Source organism: Gastrolobium bilobum, unplaced genomic scaffold, assembly GCF_033153095.1.
Source record: "Gastrolobium bilobum isolate Gb01-03AN ecotype WA unplaced genomic scaffold, APGP_CSIRO_Gbil_v1 utg6879, whole genome shotgun sequence".
Classification (NCBI taxonomy): Eukaryota; Viridiplantae; Streptophyta; class Magnoliopsida; order Fabales; family Fabaceae; genus Gastrolobium; species Gastrolobium bilobum.
This window is the reverse complement of record NW_026898846.1, coordinates 123,331-141,923: the sequence shown is the minus strand read 5'-3', so window position 1 is coordinate 141,923 and position 18,593 is coordinate 123,331. Positions and strand designations below refer to the sequence as shown.

Genomic DNA, 18,593 nt, shown 5'->3' with positions numbered 1-18,593 from the left:
ATGTAATCCTAATCTCTAGGTGATCATAATCCCTAGGTATTTGTAGGTTATCTCTTTTATATGAAATTTAGGCATAATCCTTATATGTAATCCTAATCCCTAGGTGCTCTTAGGTTAGTTTTAAATGAAATTTGTTGGGTATAATCCTAATGCTTTAGAAATAATAGATTAACTTTGATAAGAAACTTTGTCTAATGTAATCTTGATCCTTAGGGCATCTTAAATTAGTTTTCGATGAAATTTGGTATACATAATCCTCTAGGTGATCGTAGGATAATTTTATATTAAATTTGTTAAATGTAATTTTAATCCTTAGGGAATTTTTGGATGTTTTCATATATTATATGTAACCCTTAGGGTATTTAAATTAAATTCTTTTATCCTCTAGAAATTAATTGGATAATTATTGGACTTTGGGTTTTACTCTTTGGATTCTGATTTCGAAAATTATGATATGATGATTGGATTTGAGTTTTACTCTTTGGATTCTGATTTCGAAAATTATGATATGATGATTGGATTTGAGTTTTACTCTTTGAGTTCTGATCTGGAAAATTATGATATGATGATTGGATTTGAGTTTTACTCTGATAGATGTTGAATATGAAAATTATGATATTATTGGATAATAGATTTGAAAATTATGATAGAGTTGGAAATTATGATATTCTTGAAAAATTTAATTTGGAAATTATACTCTTGATTAAATTCATGTGGAAATTATGAAAAATATTTGAGGAAATTTTCCAATTATAAGGATTGTGACAATATTGAATTTTATTGATTGTGTGTGATTGTGATAAATAATAGTGGGAAGATAGCTTTTGAGACGGTACCTCCTGAAAGTGATGAACACAACCTTTGGGCTTTATGCCTTTGATATTTATTTGATGTGAATGATGTTTCCGTTCTTCCCAAAGTGGTATCTGGTAACTTTGGGAAGAGGTGTGCACACTATGATTTGATGTTTTGATGATGGCCAATTTTGATTATACGTGGCTGGTAACAGAGTTTTCCAGGTCACGGGGTAGACTGGCAACAGGGTTTTCCAGGTCTACCATGGTTCTCTTCCCACTAAATCCACTAAATTCACTACATACACTAAATGAACTTAATAAAGATTATGAGTAAATTTGATTCGATGTGAATATATATTGAAGGTGATATTTGATGTGATTATGATGAGAATATTTTATATATATGATGAAGTTGATATTTGATTCAATTATTATGTAATTATATATTTAATTTGATTACTATATTTGAGTTATATAAATTGTGATTTGATTAGGATTACCAGTTTTGCTGACTGTTTGTGGTTGTTTGGCTGCAATGATCCTTCAGGGGGAGCAGATTTTTAGTGAAACAGGTTGCAACGGATGGGGCTAGCTGTGAGCAGTGAGGATAATGACTCAGAGAATTTCCAACTAGTTCTAAATTTTATGTATAAAACAAAGTCTCTGATTTTATTTTAATATTTATGAATGTAAAAAAGTTAGTCTTGCACTTGTCAATGTACCGGTACGGCGGTAACATCTCTCCAAATTAGTTTTAGATTAGCTTCCACGATATTTCCATGATCATAAATAAATAAAACGTGAATTTTGACAATTTCTTTATTATAATAATATTTCGTAAATTGTTAAAAATTTTGGGGTGTTACAGGGCTTTAGGTTTAATAAACAACATCTCTAATTATAAAACAAATCAAAATTTTCTACATAGTACATAATTGAGATAATATTTGTGTCGTACGTACATTACTAGTATGACATGAGACTACTTACATCTGATGAGGTACAAACCTCATGAATGAAGGCATGAAAATGCCTTAGTCGATGTTGTGGATGGATGCTTATTTGCTTACCCACAGCCATGAGTAGATTCGAGGCATGGTGGACATGTCGAGATGTCCGAGTATAATGATTTTTATTTTGCTTTGACGAATGTGGCTCGCCTTTCTCAGTTTTCAAAGGTTAGATTTCCTCTAATCTTTATGATATGATCTGGTTTGACATCCAATTGCAAAGACTCCAAGTTGGAGTCGAGTGTCTCATATGTCTTCTCGTACTTCGTATGTTGCCAAGAAGATGTGGGTGCTCTACAATTGACCGATGTTGTTTCCCTTTATACATTAAGGCTTTCGATTTAGCGTAGAGTCATGGCTTGATATTCTTTTATAGTGACCAACGTATTGAGAAACTTCATATCCCAGTGTGAGCCACAACTTGATATGCCCTCGAGGAAATATACTATCCCTAGTCAATCCAACCAGCTCACTCGTGTGTTGAATCAAGTCTTTCTTGGAGAACTCTAATTTCCTAATTTCCGCTAATGTTTAAGGAATAACTGAAAATACAGCTAGTCATAACTCCTGATAATATTTTGGTTAGTTAAACAAGTTAAATTTGTATCGAACTATGTTTAAAATCAATTGCATTTGAAACACAGACTTAACTAGCGATCCGAGACTATTCAATTTATAAAAAAATAAAAATAAAAAAATAATGCTTTCCAAAGACAATGCTGAATAGGAAAATAAACCGTTAAATATTTTGTTCATTTTTTTCAAGATATTCAATTCAATATCTTGATCATTATTGAGTTTTGCTCGTCTTCATTTCTATTATATGGTTATAGATATTATAGAAGATTCTGTCTTCACCTCATGTCTCGGCAAATCAAATGAGACGAATTTAGAGGCGCCGATTTGTTCTGGTATGAATCACATTAGGCGAAAACAGAACAAGGAATGTGAGAAAACGGATAAGCAATTTTTATTTTTATTTTTATTTTGGTAAATAGTATACGCAGTTTTATGTTGGCTCTTTTTAGGTTCTGAACTCACAGGCAATGTGAGAAATAGAGAATTAATTACCCAAGGTATTGTTAGTTGTGGCAGAATAGTGCCGACAAGCTTTTGGCTTTGCTTTTTTCTATGTCTGAATATAAACTATTCTGATTATTCAAAAACAAGACCAAAATAATCAGGTAGTTTAAAATTTCTAATGGCACCAAATAGTAGCGTCGATACAATTTATAATAACAGTAAACATCATTCGCACTAACTTAAAAAATATTGCTCTCCAATAATCTTTTGCAGCAGAGATAAATATTAATGTAAGTTTACATATAAAGGTTGAACACAACTCGACCAGTCAAAGCCTCTACAGGAGCATTCAGCACAGCTCAAGAAGCCCATCATACCGAATATCAAATTTTCAGATTAATAGCTTTTCAATAGCATCCTGCATAGATACCAATCAAATACTCAGTATGCGTGTTTATTTAATATTAACATACGATGATAACAAATATAGTTTGCAACTACCTAAAAATTATTAAAGCAAAGAATAGTGCATACCTTTAATTGCTGTATTTGGGATTTCAATTGACTTCCCTCATTAGTTGTCACAGAACATGAAATGACTGGCCGGGTGACTCCACATGCTCGTCCAAGTGCTTGTTTTGATGGGACGAACACATAGGGAACATTCTAAAAAATTCAAGTAGTTAATTACATGGTCAACAGGTTACTTCATTGCTATAGATAAAAGTTCCAGAAATATCATTGATTTGAAATGAAAGCTGCTGGAGTTGGGACAAAAAACATAAAACCAAAATATTCTCCAATCAACATATAGGTAACATTTCAAGATGAAATTAACATCTACAGCAGTAAAAAAACTTACTAACATTATGTCTGCATCTGCTAATGTCATCCCAACTTACAAGATATGGTTGATCACACAACGTAATCTAATATGGGCACAGAAAAGGTGGGTCAAAGTGTGATCTTGAGACATGAAGGATCAAACAGGGTACTAGAGTCACTAGGCTACAAAGGCCACTAGGCCACAGCCTTTAGATAACAAAACGTCTATACACTCCAGGGATAATTTCAAAAGAGATTAAGTGCAGTGAAATTCACTATCTATTCAGTCTCTTCAGAACTTGAAAAGCTAACATCGCATGGAAAAGTAACTATACTCAAAATTAATTTCAAAGAGCACATATCAATAGATCAAACTATAAGGCTTCAACTTTACACAATATAGTTTCACTATTTAAAAGTACCAATACAGAACACTTTCAACTTACGCACGTAGAGATATCAAATAGTTAAATTAATAGCAAGATGCAAACTTCACAAGCCAAAAGATGATTGGCCATACACATCAGGGAGCTATCAAAATAATTATGGTAGCACTCAAAAGAAGCTTATCCAGACTCAACTTATTAGACGCAACAGACATCAAAACAATAAGTCAGATGGTGTTTTGGACACCCTTTTTAAATGCTATTGTGCTATTTGACGACCTGCTCATCAAATTTCTACAACATACACTAATCCAACACCAAACAGTCATTTATGCAACAACAAAGTGCTTTGAAATAAGAAAAGCTTCGTCCTCAACAATGAGTATTTAAGAAAAAAAATAAAGGTAGGGGAAGTTACCTTATCCTCAGCAAGTAAAGGAAGATGGAGAAGAATCTCAAGAGGCTCAGCGTCTGCTGCCATCACAATGAACTCAGAAATGCCTCTGTTCAGTGTCTTGGTCGCTAAAACAAAACAAAAAAAAAAAAGAAAAAAGAAAAAAGAAACGCTATATAACTAACACTTAAGAATAACAAATAAAATGGTACAACCAATGAAATATAAGCTCTTTTATACATGATTCTTTTTAAAGAAGAGGCGAAAGTAGTAATAATACCTTCATTAGCACCCTTTTTGAGCTGCTTGTAGTTGGCAGCTTGTTGAACAAGATCCAGTATTGTTAGTGTGAGTTGTGCATCGGCCAAAGGGTACGCTTTTGGATTCACTGCCTCTCCTGTCTGCAAAGCAAATTAAAGAAAGAAAGAAAGCATGAAGGAAAATTGAACATACAAGTAACGAAACGTCAGACTCAATGAATCATTTAGAAGGAAGAGATGATAACAAGGGAAGAGAGAAAATGTACCATTTTTGTTGGGGAGTCGTTGATTGAAAGGTGAGAAGCGGCTAGGGTTTTTCGTGGAGAAGAAAAAACGGTAATGAGAGTACAATGGGATTTCAGTCAAGCATCAATTTTAGGGCACTCTCAGGTCATGTTTGGTGCACAAGATCAGAAGTATAATTAAGTTTTTTTTAAGACTTATTAAATTTTATTACTATTTATATTTGCCATTATATTATATGAGGTAATATTATTCAGTTCTTGGTAATATCTTATATAATCATAGATATAATTAAAATAAATATTTTTAATAAAAATATCCTATAATAAAGAATTTATATGATTCTTTTAAATATATTATATGATATTAAATTTTTATAAAAATCTATCTATAAGTATTTTTAGAAAACAAAATATTTTTTATAAATATAAAAATCTTCAATATTTTTTAAAAAAAAATGCATGACTATTATATATATATATATATATATATATATATATATATTAACTTAAAACAAATTTATTTAGTTATCTGTTGATCCTTTCACAGCCACCGAGGAAAACTAAGTCGTTCACAAAATGATGACCAATTACACAAGTGCACGCATCGAGTAATAAATGGAAGTGTTATACCCAGATTATCATTTTCACGAAGAAAATATTGTTAAATCGAATTTAAGCCATATTCGGGAATAAAATAATGAATCAAACAGTATTGAACTATTTGGTCACATATTCCCAAGTATCACATTGGTGTTCCTATTATGACAAATGGTTTAGTTTAACTTAAAATAATTCATCGCGTTGTTATATTTTTCAAATTCTTTTTAATTAAAGGGGAAACAACAAATCATTGGAAGAAATAGTTGTTTTGTATTAAGAAAAGATAAACTTGATATTTCAACTGTGTGTTTATCTCATTCATTGGTAGCCTTTAAATAGGCGAACATACAATAAATGGTAACAACGTAACAGACTAAAACAAATAAATACTCTATCTAAACAGTCCTACGGTTACAAAGAACTCAAACAATATACGTTACAAAGAATTCAAACCTACGGTTACAAAGAATTGAATTCAAACAATATACGTTACAAATAATTCAAACCTACAGTTACAAAGAATTTAAACCTACGGTTACAAAGAATTGAATTCAAACAATATATTGTTACATATAATCTCCAACACTCCCCCTCAAGTTGGAGTATGTAAGGATGAAATGCCCAACTTGGGAAGAAAACTAAGAAGCTCGCGTTGTCCCAAGGCTTTAGTAAACAAATCAGCAAGTTAGGAACGAGAAGGCAAATGAGCTGTTGTAATATGCTTGGCTAGAATATGTTCACGTACAAAGTGGCAATCTAACTCAATATGCTTGGTACGCTCGTGAAACACCGGATTCACTGTAATGTGTAAAGCAGCTTGGTTATCACAAAACAATTCCATAGGAGTTGAGTGAGTGACCCAAGAGAGGTGAGAAACGACTTGAGCCACACAATCTCTGCTGTAGCTGCAGCCATTGATTTATACTCTGCTTCTGCAGAAGAGCGAGACATCGTTACTTGTTTCTTGGTCTTCCAGGATATGGGTGAAGAACCCAACATAATAAAGAAACCAGTGAGAGATCGTCTGGTAAGAGGACATGAAGCCCAATTCGAATCACAATAGGCATGAATTTTTAGGTCACAATCCGATTTGAGGAGAAGTCCTTGACCAGGATCTCTCTTTACATATCGAATAACCCGGAGAACAGCCTCATAATGAGCTAAGCGCGGTGAATGCATGAATTGAGAAAGTATATGAACAACATAGCTCAGGTCGGGTCTTGTGATAGTGAGGTAAATCAACTTACCAATGAGTCTTCTACACCGTTCAGGGTTCTCATATACTGGTCCGTCATCCAAGGCAAGACGATGATTTTGTTCTATGGGGAAAATCGCCGGTTTACATCCACTGAGCCCGGAATCAGAAAGGATATCCAGGGCATACTTACGCTGACATAAAAATATTCCTTTCTTGCTGCGGGCAATTTCAATACCCAAAAAATATTTCAGACTACCCAGGTCTTTTATTTTAAAACACTGATTCAGATACTCCTTGACTGCAAGACAAGCATGTGAATTATTACCTGCTAAGATGATGTCGTCAACATAAACTAAAAGTGCAAGAGACACCTCCCCTTTTTGCATAGTAAAGAGCGTGTAATCAGCTTTTGACTGAACAAATCCATATGCCGTCAACGAACTGCTGAGTTTGGAAAACCAGTTTCGGGGTGATTGGCGCAAAACATACAATGACTTTGTAAGACGACATACTTTATGCTTAGACCCAGTACTGAATCCAGGGGGAATCTTATGTAAACTTCCTCACTTATTTCTCCATTCAAGAATGCGTTATGAACATCAAGCTGGTGCAACTCCCAGTTTCTTGCTGCAGCCACTGCAAGCAATGTACGTACACTCACCATCTTTGCCACTGGTGCATAAGTCTCACTGTAATCTTCTCCGGCAATCTGATAATTACCTGCAATCACCAATCTTGCCTTATACCGTTCCACCGTTCCATCATAACGATATTTTATTTTAAACACCCACTTGCTTGGAAGAGCACGCTTCCCTGGAGGTAAATCCGTGAGGCACCATGTATGGTTGTCTTCTAAGGCTGTGATTTCAGCCCTCATGGCTTCCACCCATCGGGAGTCTCTCATAGCATCTTGAAATGTACGTGGTTCATGACCTGTGTCAATAGCTGCAACAAAATCTTGATGTTGCTTAGAAAAGTTAGTGAGGCTAAGATAATTGCAAATAGGATACCGAGTACCTGAGGTGACATTGGTTTGAGTAGGGAGAGATGAAGGAGTGTGTGTATCAGCTACTTGACATGCATAGTCCTGCAAATAAGATGGTTGCTTCCTGTTACGGTGCTAGCGTGTGACTGTTTGACGCAGATTTGCTTCCAGCAACTGCTATTGGGTTGATGCATCACTAGAACTCGAACTTCTTTCTAGTAAGGAGGACTCCCTAGCGGTAACTTTGTTAGTTGGTGTTGCTTCCAGCGAAACACTCCCCCCTATCGTCCAGAGGAACACATGATCCACTAGGCGTTGGGCTGTCATTTGATGCATCAGAACCGTCATGGACAATTTGGCCTTCGTCAAAGTAATTTGGCTCTGTAAGCACACGAGAATTTGGTGCAGAAACAGGTTGTACTGGAGCTTCGCGAAAAGGAAAAATATTTTCAAAAAATTTTACATCCCTGGACACAAAGCTTTGTTGCGCTTCTATATCAAACAATCTCCAACCTTTCTGCCCTATTGCATATCCGATGAAAACACATCGTCGCGAACGTGGAGCAAACTTGTCAGTTGGTTTCGGTCTTGTATTAGCAAATGACAGACAACCGAACGTGCGCAAGTATGTATAATCTGGTTTAACTCCATGCAATTCTTCATGTGGTGACCTGCCTTGGAGAACTCTTGTAGGTGTTTTATTAATTATATGAACAGCAGCAAGAATACTCTCCTCCCAAAAATCAACAGGGAGATTTGCATGAAACAGTAAGGCACGTGATACATTAAGGATGTGTCTATGCCTCCTTTCGACTCTCCCATTCTGTTCAGGCGTATAAACACAAGTTGTTTGTTGCAAAATACCTTTTTCATTCAAGAGTTTCACCATGTTATTAGATTTGAACTCAGTACCATTATCAGACCTTATTATTTTTACGGTTTTACCAAATTGGTTCAGAACCATAGCAAGAAATTTGCACATCCGATCATAAGTTTCACTTTTATCGGCCAACATAAAAACCCATACATGCCTACTATAGTCATCCACCACAGTTAAGAAATAACGTGCACCAGAAGAAGAAGAATTTTGATAAGGACCCCAAGTGTCACAATGGATTAAAGCAAAACATTCTTTGCTGCGAGAAAAACTTATAGGAAACATTGATCTAGTTTGCTTGGCACGATGACAAACTTCACATGCCTTACATACTACTTTATTTTGCAAAACTTTAAATTCTGGAACCAGAGATAAGATATCATAGGATGCATGGCCGAGCCTGTTGTGCCACAAGTCAATTGACTCTCCTGCTTGAACTGCCGAAGCTGAAGCACATGAAGGTTGAAACACATAGACTCCTTCATGAAGTTCACCCAAACCAATCTCCCTCTTCAGCACTTGGTCCTGCAAAATGCACTTTTTATCAGTAAATGTAACGCTACTGCTCTTGGAGTGAAGCAATTGGGAAACAGAGATGAGATTGCAGCGTAAGTTAGGCACATATAAAACATTTGACAAGCTGAAGTTTGTATTAAACACCATCGAGCCTTGTTTTGCAGCATAAGTAATAGAACCATTTGGTAGAGTCACAGATAGAGGGGGAATAAGTGTAATGTCAGCTAATAAAGCCAAAGTGCCTGTCATATGACGTGAGGCCCCACTATCAATGAGCCATTGAGAATGAATACGCTTACCAGATAATTTTTCATGTGACTGAGGCTGGTCTACCAATGTTAACAGTTTGTTCACAATTTCTGGGGTCAAAACGGAGTGTGCAGCAACTTGAGAAGAGGCAGAATGGGAGACGTCTGGAGGAAGAGAGTTAGCAGCAACTGGGTGTGAGGCATCCATTGCAAACGTCGCATGAGCATGCGTATAACGTCCTGCCGAACGTCCTCCCCTTCCTCGTCCGCGACCAGCACTACTGTTTGGTGGAAAACCATGAATGTTCCAGCATTTGGAAGGGTCGTGATTGGTCCTGCCACAATGAGGGCAAGGTATTCTGTCTTGTGGTTTGTTAGGAACCATCCGCTGCTGCATGGACGTGTCTGATTGCTTCATGGAATCGGTTTGGGCTGAGTATCCCACTACCTGACTCCTCTCATCTTGAACGCGAGAAATACTACGATGGGTCTCCTCTTGAGTGACAATTGCGTACACTTTGTTGACACTAGGAAGAGGAGAAGTGTTGAGGATATGGGATCTCAGATTGCCAAATGTAGATTCATCCAGCCCCATCAAAAATTGATAAACGTGATCATGCTCTTGCTCCTCCTCGATTGCTTTGGCAATGGCACACTTATCACCACAATCGCAAAACTTGCGAGTTTTGCTGCCTTCCAGATCGTCCCATACAGCCCTGTGTTTGGTGTAATAATCACCAACACTATCTCCATGTTGCTTGATATTGGCTAAACTGGATTTCAGTTGATACTGTCTTGGAAAGTTTTGCACTGCATACCTTTCCTCTAGGTCATTCCATAAGTCCTTGACGTCATCAAAGAACTTGATGAATGGTTGAAGTTTTGCATCAATGGTGTTGTGAATCCAACCATTGAGCATCGAATTGCACATCTCCCAGGCGCGCCACTCTTCGGCATCATCCTATCCTGGTTTCTTGACTGAACCGGTCACAAAACCCAATTTGTATTTCGCCTTCAATGCGTTTTTCATGAGCTTGGCCCAGTTGTCATAGTTGGCCTCACCACGCAGCATGACAGTCGTTAACAAGAGACCTAGACTGTCGGATCCAGCCAAGTAAAATGGCGAACTAGGATCAGTTGTTTTGGACTTGCTGCCACCACCTGGTGCCATGTTAAATGAACCAGCTTTTGCACTGAAAGGGAATGCGGAAACGTGTATACTAGGATTGCTCTGATACCAAGATAAACTTGATATTTCAATTGTGTGTTTATCTCATTCATTGGTAGCCTTTAAATCGGCGAACATACAATAAATGGTAACAACGTAACAGACTAAAACAAATAAATACTCTATCTAAACAGTCCTACGGTTACAAAGAATTCAAACAATATACTGTTACATATAATCTCCAACAAGAAACATTAAAGATATATGCAGAAATTAAATTGAGCAAGTTCAAGGAACAATATCGGTGAAGTGAAAGATGGAATGACAGTTAAAAGAAAAGGAATGGATGCACTGATCCATTGTTAAACCAGTTGTAATCTAGGCTTAATACCTCGTCTAATGGACTTGTTCAAGTCTTTTTCAATGCCAACGCTGATTCTTCAAGCTCTTGGACTTAAATGGTACATGAAATCTTATATTCCTATAGTTGTTTCGTTCCCAACAAGTACTCAATTCAGAACCTTTAGTAAATGAGGTGGTCTCTTATTCCTAAGGCAACCAATGAAAGTGTTTCCACACTCTTCACCTCCTATTGCTGAGTAGATTGAAATCTCTTCCTTATAAAAGTTCCTTTATCAAGTTATGTTCAATTTCCATTGATACAAGATTTTAAAGCACTAAATAACATAAATCCAAAAGATTCAGCAACAGAGATTCAATTACAAAGATTTAATAGCTTTATAGATTATCCATTCCAAAAGAAAATTAACTCGTGTTCACATACATTGCTGAAAATACAGACATAATCTTCACAAACTGAAATCCCATAGACCCGAGATATAGATTGATGAAGACGAAGAAGAACGAATAGAAATTACAGACTCAATCAAAGTAACATAAAACAAAGACTCAATGAAGCAGTAAAAGAGAAAAATGAAGAAAAATGGTTGTTTTGCTCATATGGAGACTGAAAGTTAAATGGCCTTGAAGGCCGAAGCATGAGAGAGGAAAAAATAAAATTTTTCATGCGGAATCACACATGCAATCAAGACTCATGCTTTAAGACAGCATGATGTTACCTTTGTTTGTGATTCAAACACCAAGGAGATCAGTGTCAGGTTTGAAGGGTTCAAACCCTCTAACGTTGATCCACACCACCCCACATCAAGATGCAAGAACTCTTCTTGAAAAGCCACCAATTGATCACCACAAAAGCTTGCTAGGCGCCCAATGTGTGAAGGAGGGGGCTAGGTAAAGGTGTTTAGAAGAGTGAAATTTTCAGCTTAAAACTTCACAAAAGTGGGGCATGGATGCTCTTAGAAAAGGCTAGGTTATTTTCAAAACCTCTTAGGGGGCGTTTGGTTGAGGGGAAATTTTATGAATAATAGGGAAATGTTATGCATAAGGAAATGGTTGGAGGATTATGTTTGATAGGAAAATGTAAAAAAAGTTGTTTGGTTGAAAAAATTTTGGATGGGAAAATTAGGCAACTTTTATAATGTCTATGTTTGGTTGTAAGTAACATATAGATGGGTAAATGCAGTGGGTATTACAAAAATAACCCTGAGATGAAAAGTAACAATTGTTTTCCATTTCATTCTTGTCCCATTTTGGATTATTGTTTGAGCTTTGTCCTATAATATAGCACGGTACAAACCATAATAAAAATGTTTTCATTCCATAGTTGTGAGCAGATTATTATAGTCACGAGTATCCAATTTTGTAATTATGTGTAGTGTTTCGTGATAATATCCCCATTTATATATATATATATATATATATATATATGCATACATGAGTATGGAAGAAGCAAGTTATGTCTGAGTTGGTTACAGTTATGAATTTAGAAGGACATGCTATGTAGAGCCAAAATAGATGATGATGAGCTTGCAGATAATAACAAATTTCATCACAGAAGGTCAACAGTTATCTTTGTGTCTAAATGATAAGGTTGGAAGAGATATTTTGAAACAATATGGTGTCAAAAATATATATGAATTGAATCATCAATAAAGTTGCATAATCAAACTCAAGATTTCTGGTTTAGCTTAAAGAACAAGCTTTGTCCTGAATTTTGTCGATGATCGACATTGTCAAGGTCTGTTTGAGGAGGCATTCTAATATGAATAGGTACAGTTAGCCTGTGGAATTAACCTGATGCTTATTACATTCCTCTTTATAGTCAACATATGTGATTGCTCACATTCACAACACAACTATGGAAAATCATTCACAACTACTTCAATTTAATCGGTTAATATAGCTGTCATAGATACAATGGATTGCACTTAACAAATGTGATTAATAATATTGTGGCCATTATCATATTCATTACATCATGACTGCAGATTACAGGCAAATAGACCATAACATTCATCACTGTCCCCATTCCCAAAGTTCAATTTATAAGAAGCTGACAAATCTTCAATTCCTGTTCGAAGACCATTGCACAAAAAAGTTTCGATCTAAGGAAGTCAAATTCAGCCTATCTGATGCAATCCTCATTACCCTTGAAAGGAAGCACTCCAATTTCCTCTACATTGTTTGACTATGGAGCCCATGTAGCATCACCAAAACACTGTCAAACACAGATATAAAAAAACATATTGGTTGATCATTTGAGTTAGTGTACAAATTATATGTTGAATGCATACATGTTCAAAACAAGAAAGATTACAGACTTAAAAAAATCTTCCTTAACGTATCAACCAAAAAACAGAGGAGAAATGCATATATGAGGATGCTAATGCAGTCCTATATCATCCCAATGATAGTACGAGTTTAGAACAGTTTAAAATATTGGAGAAAGGGCAATGCATAGAAACCCAACCCACCCTACATAAGCAATTCCACAAAAAATGGGAAAGTACCTTTACACAAAGTGAAACAGAGCGACACATAAATGATCAAATTGAGAGCTGTGGAACACAGTTGACGCTAGTTTGTGTGCTTTACTTGTCGAAACCAATCTCTGCTCCAACCAACAAACGCCAAAAAATAACAACGCTACAAAAAATTATTACCTCAGATCTGGAGGAGAGATGTCAACATGAAGAAATGAGAATATTTTTTCACCTACATGCAATTTAAGAAATTAATATGTAACACCATGTTGCAAAGGAAAAACGCACTCTTTGACAGAAAACAACCATCAACCCAGATGAAATCATTTCCTTTCTCCTTACCTTACCTCCCACTGTAACCAACCTTCATGCTCAGAGATCATTTCTTTTGGGTTTCAGTCTGGAAACAGGAACACTTTGCAACTCTGGTCTTTGGAACCAACTCATGTTACTTCAACGTCTTCGTCTCTCGGACTATATTGTTTGGGAAGTGATAACTCTGCAACAAATAGATCTAACCAGGTAGATATTTTCAGTTTCGCGTGCAAGTGGAGGGTACGCTGGTCATATGCCTCTTGCCCATTCTGATGATTTACATAGATAACGTAATATACCATATCGCAAATGGGAAAGTATGGCCGGGTTTTTGGATCAAAAGCACATGCAAACTGTAAAGATGGGGTAATGATTTAGGTGGGCATTTTTTCAGAAAGCTTCAACCAAACATGGCCACCAACTAATCCCACCTCTCAAATGCCTATGCATCTTCTTAGAATCCTCCATCCAAACGCCCCCTTAAGAAAAACCTAACAAAAGGATGACCAAAGGAGATGAGAGAATGAATGAAAAATCAGATTTTTTCACTAAAAATTCTAACCTATGTAAAGCACACTAGGAGAGGAATAAGTGGAGTTGTTGCAAATCAAATCTTGCCAACAACCTCCTATCATATCCTCATGATATCAAGTCAATATCTAAACAAAAATTTGACTTAACAACCATCATATGGCCAGCCATATGGTGTGCCCTTTTGGTCTACAATGCAGTCCAAATACATTGCATTCAAATTTGAACCAACTCACTCACTTATTCTCTCAACCAACCAAATCAGATTTGGAGCTTATTTGGTTGATTAAATGACATTCATAACAACCCAAATCAGCACCCCAAACAACCTTGGATGATGCTTCAAAGATCTCCTCTTGATACAAGGGATTTGTTCCAACAAGATCTTATCTTATCATTTTGTTATGAAACAACTTTTCATAGCCAATTCAAATTCAAATTCAAATTCAAACATTTAAATTCAAATGTTCAAACATTTAAATTCTAAATTCAAATTCTAAATTTAAATTCTAAATTCAAAACTCAAATTTCAAAATTCAATTTCAAATTTCAAATTTCAAAATTCAAATTTCAAATTCAAAATTCAAAATTCAAATATTTGATAATTAATTTAACTAATTAAATTAATTAGTAATGTCCTGGACCAAGCTCATTACATGATCCATGCGCCCTTTTCCTTTTTAGGTGGGCTTCCAAACTTCTTGGGCTAACAACCATTATTAGGCCCAATACCTTTAATGCTATATCATCATGACAATAAGGTGTTAGTGTGTGACCCATTAGGCCCAACATAGCCACTGACATAAATGGGCTTGGACCCAACTAGGGGTGTTCATCAACCAATCCAAACCGCAATAACCGAACCGAAAAACCGATAACCGAATAAATCGAAAACCGAAAAATCAAAAACCGAAAAAAAACCGCAAATTTTAATTGGATTGGATCGGTTTTCGGATTGGTCAATGAAAACCGATCCAATCCAAACCGATCCAATATATTAATTTCCCTCTACCTACTAGGGTTTTTCCCTAATCATAGCCCAAAAATTTCTAAACCAAAGACTCATTAACCCATCAACTAAACTCAAGAAAAAACCTAGTCACATCTCACTAACAAAATTTAATTTGTGTAGAGCTTCATATCTCATTGCCAAAAAAGGAAAAACTACATTATCGTTTAATGATGCTTTTATATTTAAAAAAAATAAAATGACAAAGTCAATATATACAAAAGATGTTATTTGCACAATAATCATGAAATAAATTTTAAGATTTTCAAAAAACCGAAAACCAATCCAATCCAAACCGAAAAAAATTGGATTGGATCGGATCGGATTTTAAAAAAATTCAAACAGAATGGATGATTACATGATCAAACCGAAGGGATTGGATCGAATGATTTTTGCTTCCAAAACCGAAGGGATTGGATCGGATGATTTTTGCTTCCAAAACTGATCCAATCCAGACCGGAACACCCCTAGGCCCAACAAGCCCACAACCCATCTAATGACAACACAGAGCACTAGCAATGCTTTGTTGCCCCAGAGCTAGTTAGGTTAATGACATAATCATCCTATTATACATATTTAGTTACCGTATGTATTTCCTTTCGTCTCAGTTACCTTCCCATTAAACCTAGGGCAAGGAAACGTATCAACCCTTGCGGTTTAGGGTAAGCTTTATTCGAAATAGGGAATCTTCAATTTACTGACTCTAAAGGCAGATCATCTCATGACCTCTTTTACTATGCATAGATTCCTGAGTCCTGTAAATGTCATCCTGATTTCTTCGGTTTACAGATAACCTAATCCCTTACAGAGATTTGACGAATTCCTTCAGCTTATCACCCTAGGTTTGTGCTCTTTCAGGACATGCCCAAAAATATACCTATGAGTCTCCATGTTTCAGGCAGACGAGGTATACAATCAAAACATGCCTTCTAGAACACAGTCCAGGTGACAACTTATGGTCTAAGGAAAGACATACCCAAATATTAAGAGACTGCTCTAATGATACTTTTGTAAGATTTTCTCGTAGAGTCTCTTTGTGGGTCTGTTCAGTGCGAGCTATACCCTTATAGGTCCACCCACGACTTTAGCTAAGACATCTCCATATCTGTAGCTTATGAGGTCTTTACCTTGCATCCGAATACAAGTAGATAAGTCTTGCTAGTCTCACCCAAGATCACTGATCCCCATTCTCAGTGTCTCTAGACTAGGAACATAAAATTAGAGATAAACATTCAGTATCCTTGAATCCTCATGATCGTGATCTCATCACAGATACTCAAGAGATACCTATTTTATTCCAAGGGGTTCATCCAGTTACTCATATAAAATATTAACTATAATATTAAGACAAAATATGAAACAGGATAAAGAGTGCCTTTTATTTATTTGCGACAATATAAAAGGTCCACATATGTCCTAATCTAATCAAAAGATTGTCTCTAGGACATCCATATACTAACAGAGACTTGATGGAGAAAAGAGAGTGCAAGGGTGTTGTTCCAAAAAAGCTTGCTTCTTTTGCCTTCATTTGATCTTCTAATTATAAGGGTAGGTATAGTGGTGGCATTCTTGTGATTAACACGAGTCGTTCCTTGCACCGTTGGATTGAGGACGTCTCCTCTTTCTTGATCTAATGAAGGTCAATGGTTTACAAAAGTAAAAGTGCTGAAAGGGCAGAACGACTGACGTTCCACAACAAAAACACTACAGACGGGAATGAAATTTTGTCCTATCAAATACCCCAAAATTTAACTATTGTTCATCCCCCGAACAACCCAATTGAAACAATCTATTTATTTATTCAAAATCATTTCAACAAACACAAGTTAGAAATCAAGGAACAATATTCACACAGTAACATATTCATGTCATATATCACAAAGTCAAGAAAGATTTCAATCAAAGTTATGCAAGGTTATTGATCCATATTTCACCAAACACTCATGGATACTGTTTCACTCATCGTTCCAATAATCCATGGTTCCATGAACTTGAGTATCCTTTGCTTTCTTAAGAATCACTTGTTCTCTTCAATCAAAAGGGAATTTTGACGTTTGTAATGAGGCTTAGGTTGAGGTAAGAGTGTTTGGTTTAGTCTAATTCAGAATAAGGAACATTGGTCCTTTTCTTTCTTTTAAGGAACGTCTTCTCTTGTAATTGTGGGAACTTATATGTTTTGACTGCTTTGTTTTGCATTTCCTTTTTGGGATGTGTTTCTTTTTCTTCTATTTGACAACAATTATTTTTCCTTTCTTTTTCTTTTGTCATTCCTAGAAAATCTTTTTACTTCTTTTGACGTTCCTAATAACTTTCCTTCTTTTTCTTTTGACGTTCCTAATAACTTTCCTTCTTTTTGTTCCTTGCTCTAGTGAATGGAATTCTTGCCTTTTGGAACGGGTTTGAAGAACTAAATTTATTTTAGGCTCAAAGAGGGTGACTATGGAAATAATGTGATTGTTGGCTGTTTGGCTCAAGCTTGATTGAAAGATTTCCCCTTATCCTTTTGAGGTTCCCAAATTCTATTGTACTAACAATCAATATCAACAACGCCTTTAACATAAACTAGTTAGGTCGATGGTAGATAAACCCAAAAAATGGTACAAAAATATTGTGAAAAAAAAACTTTAAGTGTGTGTGTATATATATATTTATCCAAAGAAAAGCATTACACAATTACAAGGAAAAATAAATTAAAATAAAATACAAATAAGAATATATAGGAGGATAGAAGAGAATAAGAAGGTAAAAATAAAAAATAAATAGATAAGTAAATAAGATAAGATATAAAATAAAATAAAAAAACATAAAAAGTGATATAGGGAAAAGAAAAACACATAAATAAATAGGTAGGAGAAAAAAATTGAAAGAAAAAGTTGAATAAAAGAGAAGAAGGAATGAGATAAAGTGGAGAAAGATTAAAAAGGGTCTGTCAGGAACATAGGAATAAAAATAGGTCTAACTCTCCATCATGCTTATAGTTTTTCTCTACTCTGTCCAAAAACACGTCGTCCGCCAATCTATATCCCACTCCATTAAGTCTTGTTTTACTACCTCCTCCCAAATAGGTTTCGATCTACCTCTACCTCTCTTTATGTCAAGCTCTTGCTAACAAACTTTTGCTCTTATAGGATCATCCAAGGACCTTTTCATTACGAGCCCAGACCACCTCAATCTATGTTCTTTCATATTTTTCGCCACTGGTATAACTCCCACCTTTCATCGAATATATTCATTTCTTATCTTATCCAACCTCGTATAACCACACATCCACCTTAACATCCTCATTTCCACTACTTTCATTTTATACTCATGTTGCCTATGTGTTGGCCAACATTCAGCTCCATATAACATTGCACACCTTAC

General features: G+C 35.6%; 1 protein-coding gene across 2 annotated transcripts; it reads right to left on the bottom strand.

Annotated features, from left to right (window-relative positions):
* Positions 1 to 2,983: 2,983 nt before the first annotated feature.
* Positions 2,984 to 5,106, bottom strand: LOC133284689 (uncharacterized). Of its 2 annotated transcripts, XM_061481761.1 has the most exons (6): positions 4,962 to 5,106; positions 4,716 to 4,836; positions 4,460 to 4,563; positions 3,697 to 3,759; positions 3,365 to 3,496; positions 2,984 to 3,248 (listed from the first exon to the last, which is right to left on the bottom strand). In XM_061481761.1, exons 1-6 carry the CDS (start codon positions 4,962 to 4,964, stop codon positions 3,222 to 3,224), a joined length of 450 nt encoding a protein of 149 aa, XP_061337745.1. In that variant the 5' UTR covers positions 4,965 to 5,106; the 3' UTR covers positions 2,984 to 3,221. The 2 variants fall into 2 exon arrangements, with proteins under 2 accessions (XP_061337745.1, XP_061337746.1); XM_061481762.1 differs by lacking the exon at positions 3,697 to 3,759.
* Between the last annotated feature and the right edge of the window lie 13,487 nt (positions 5,107 to 18,593).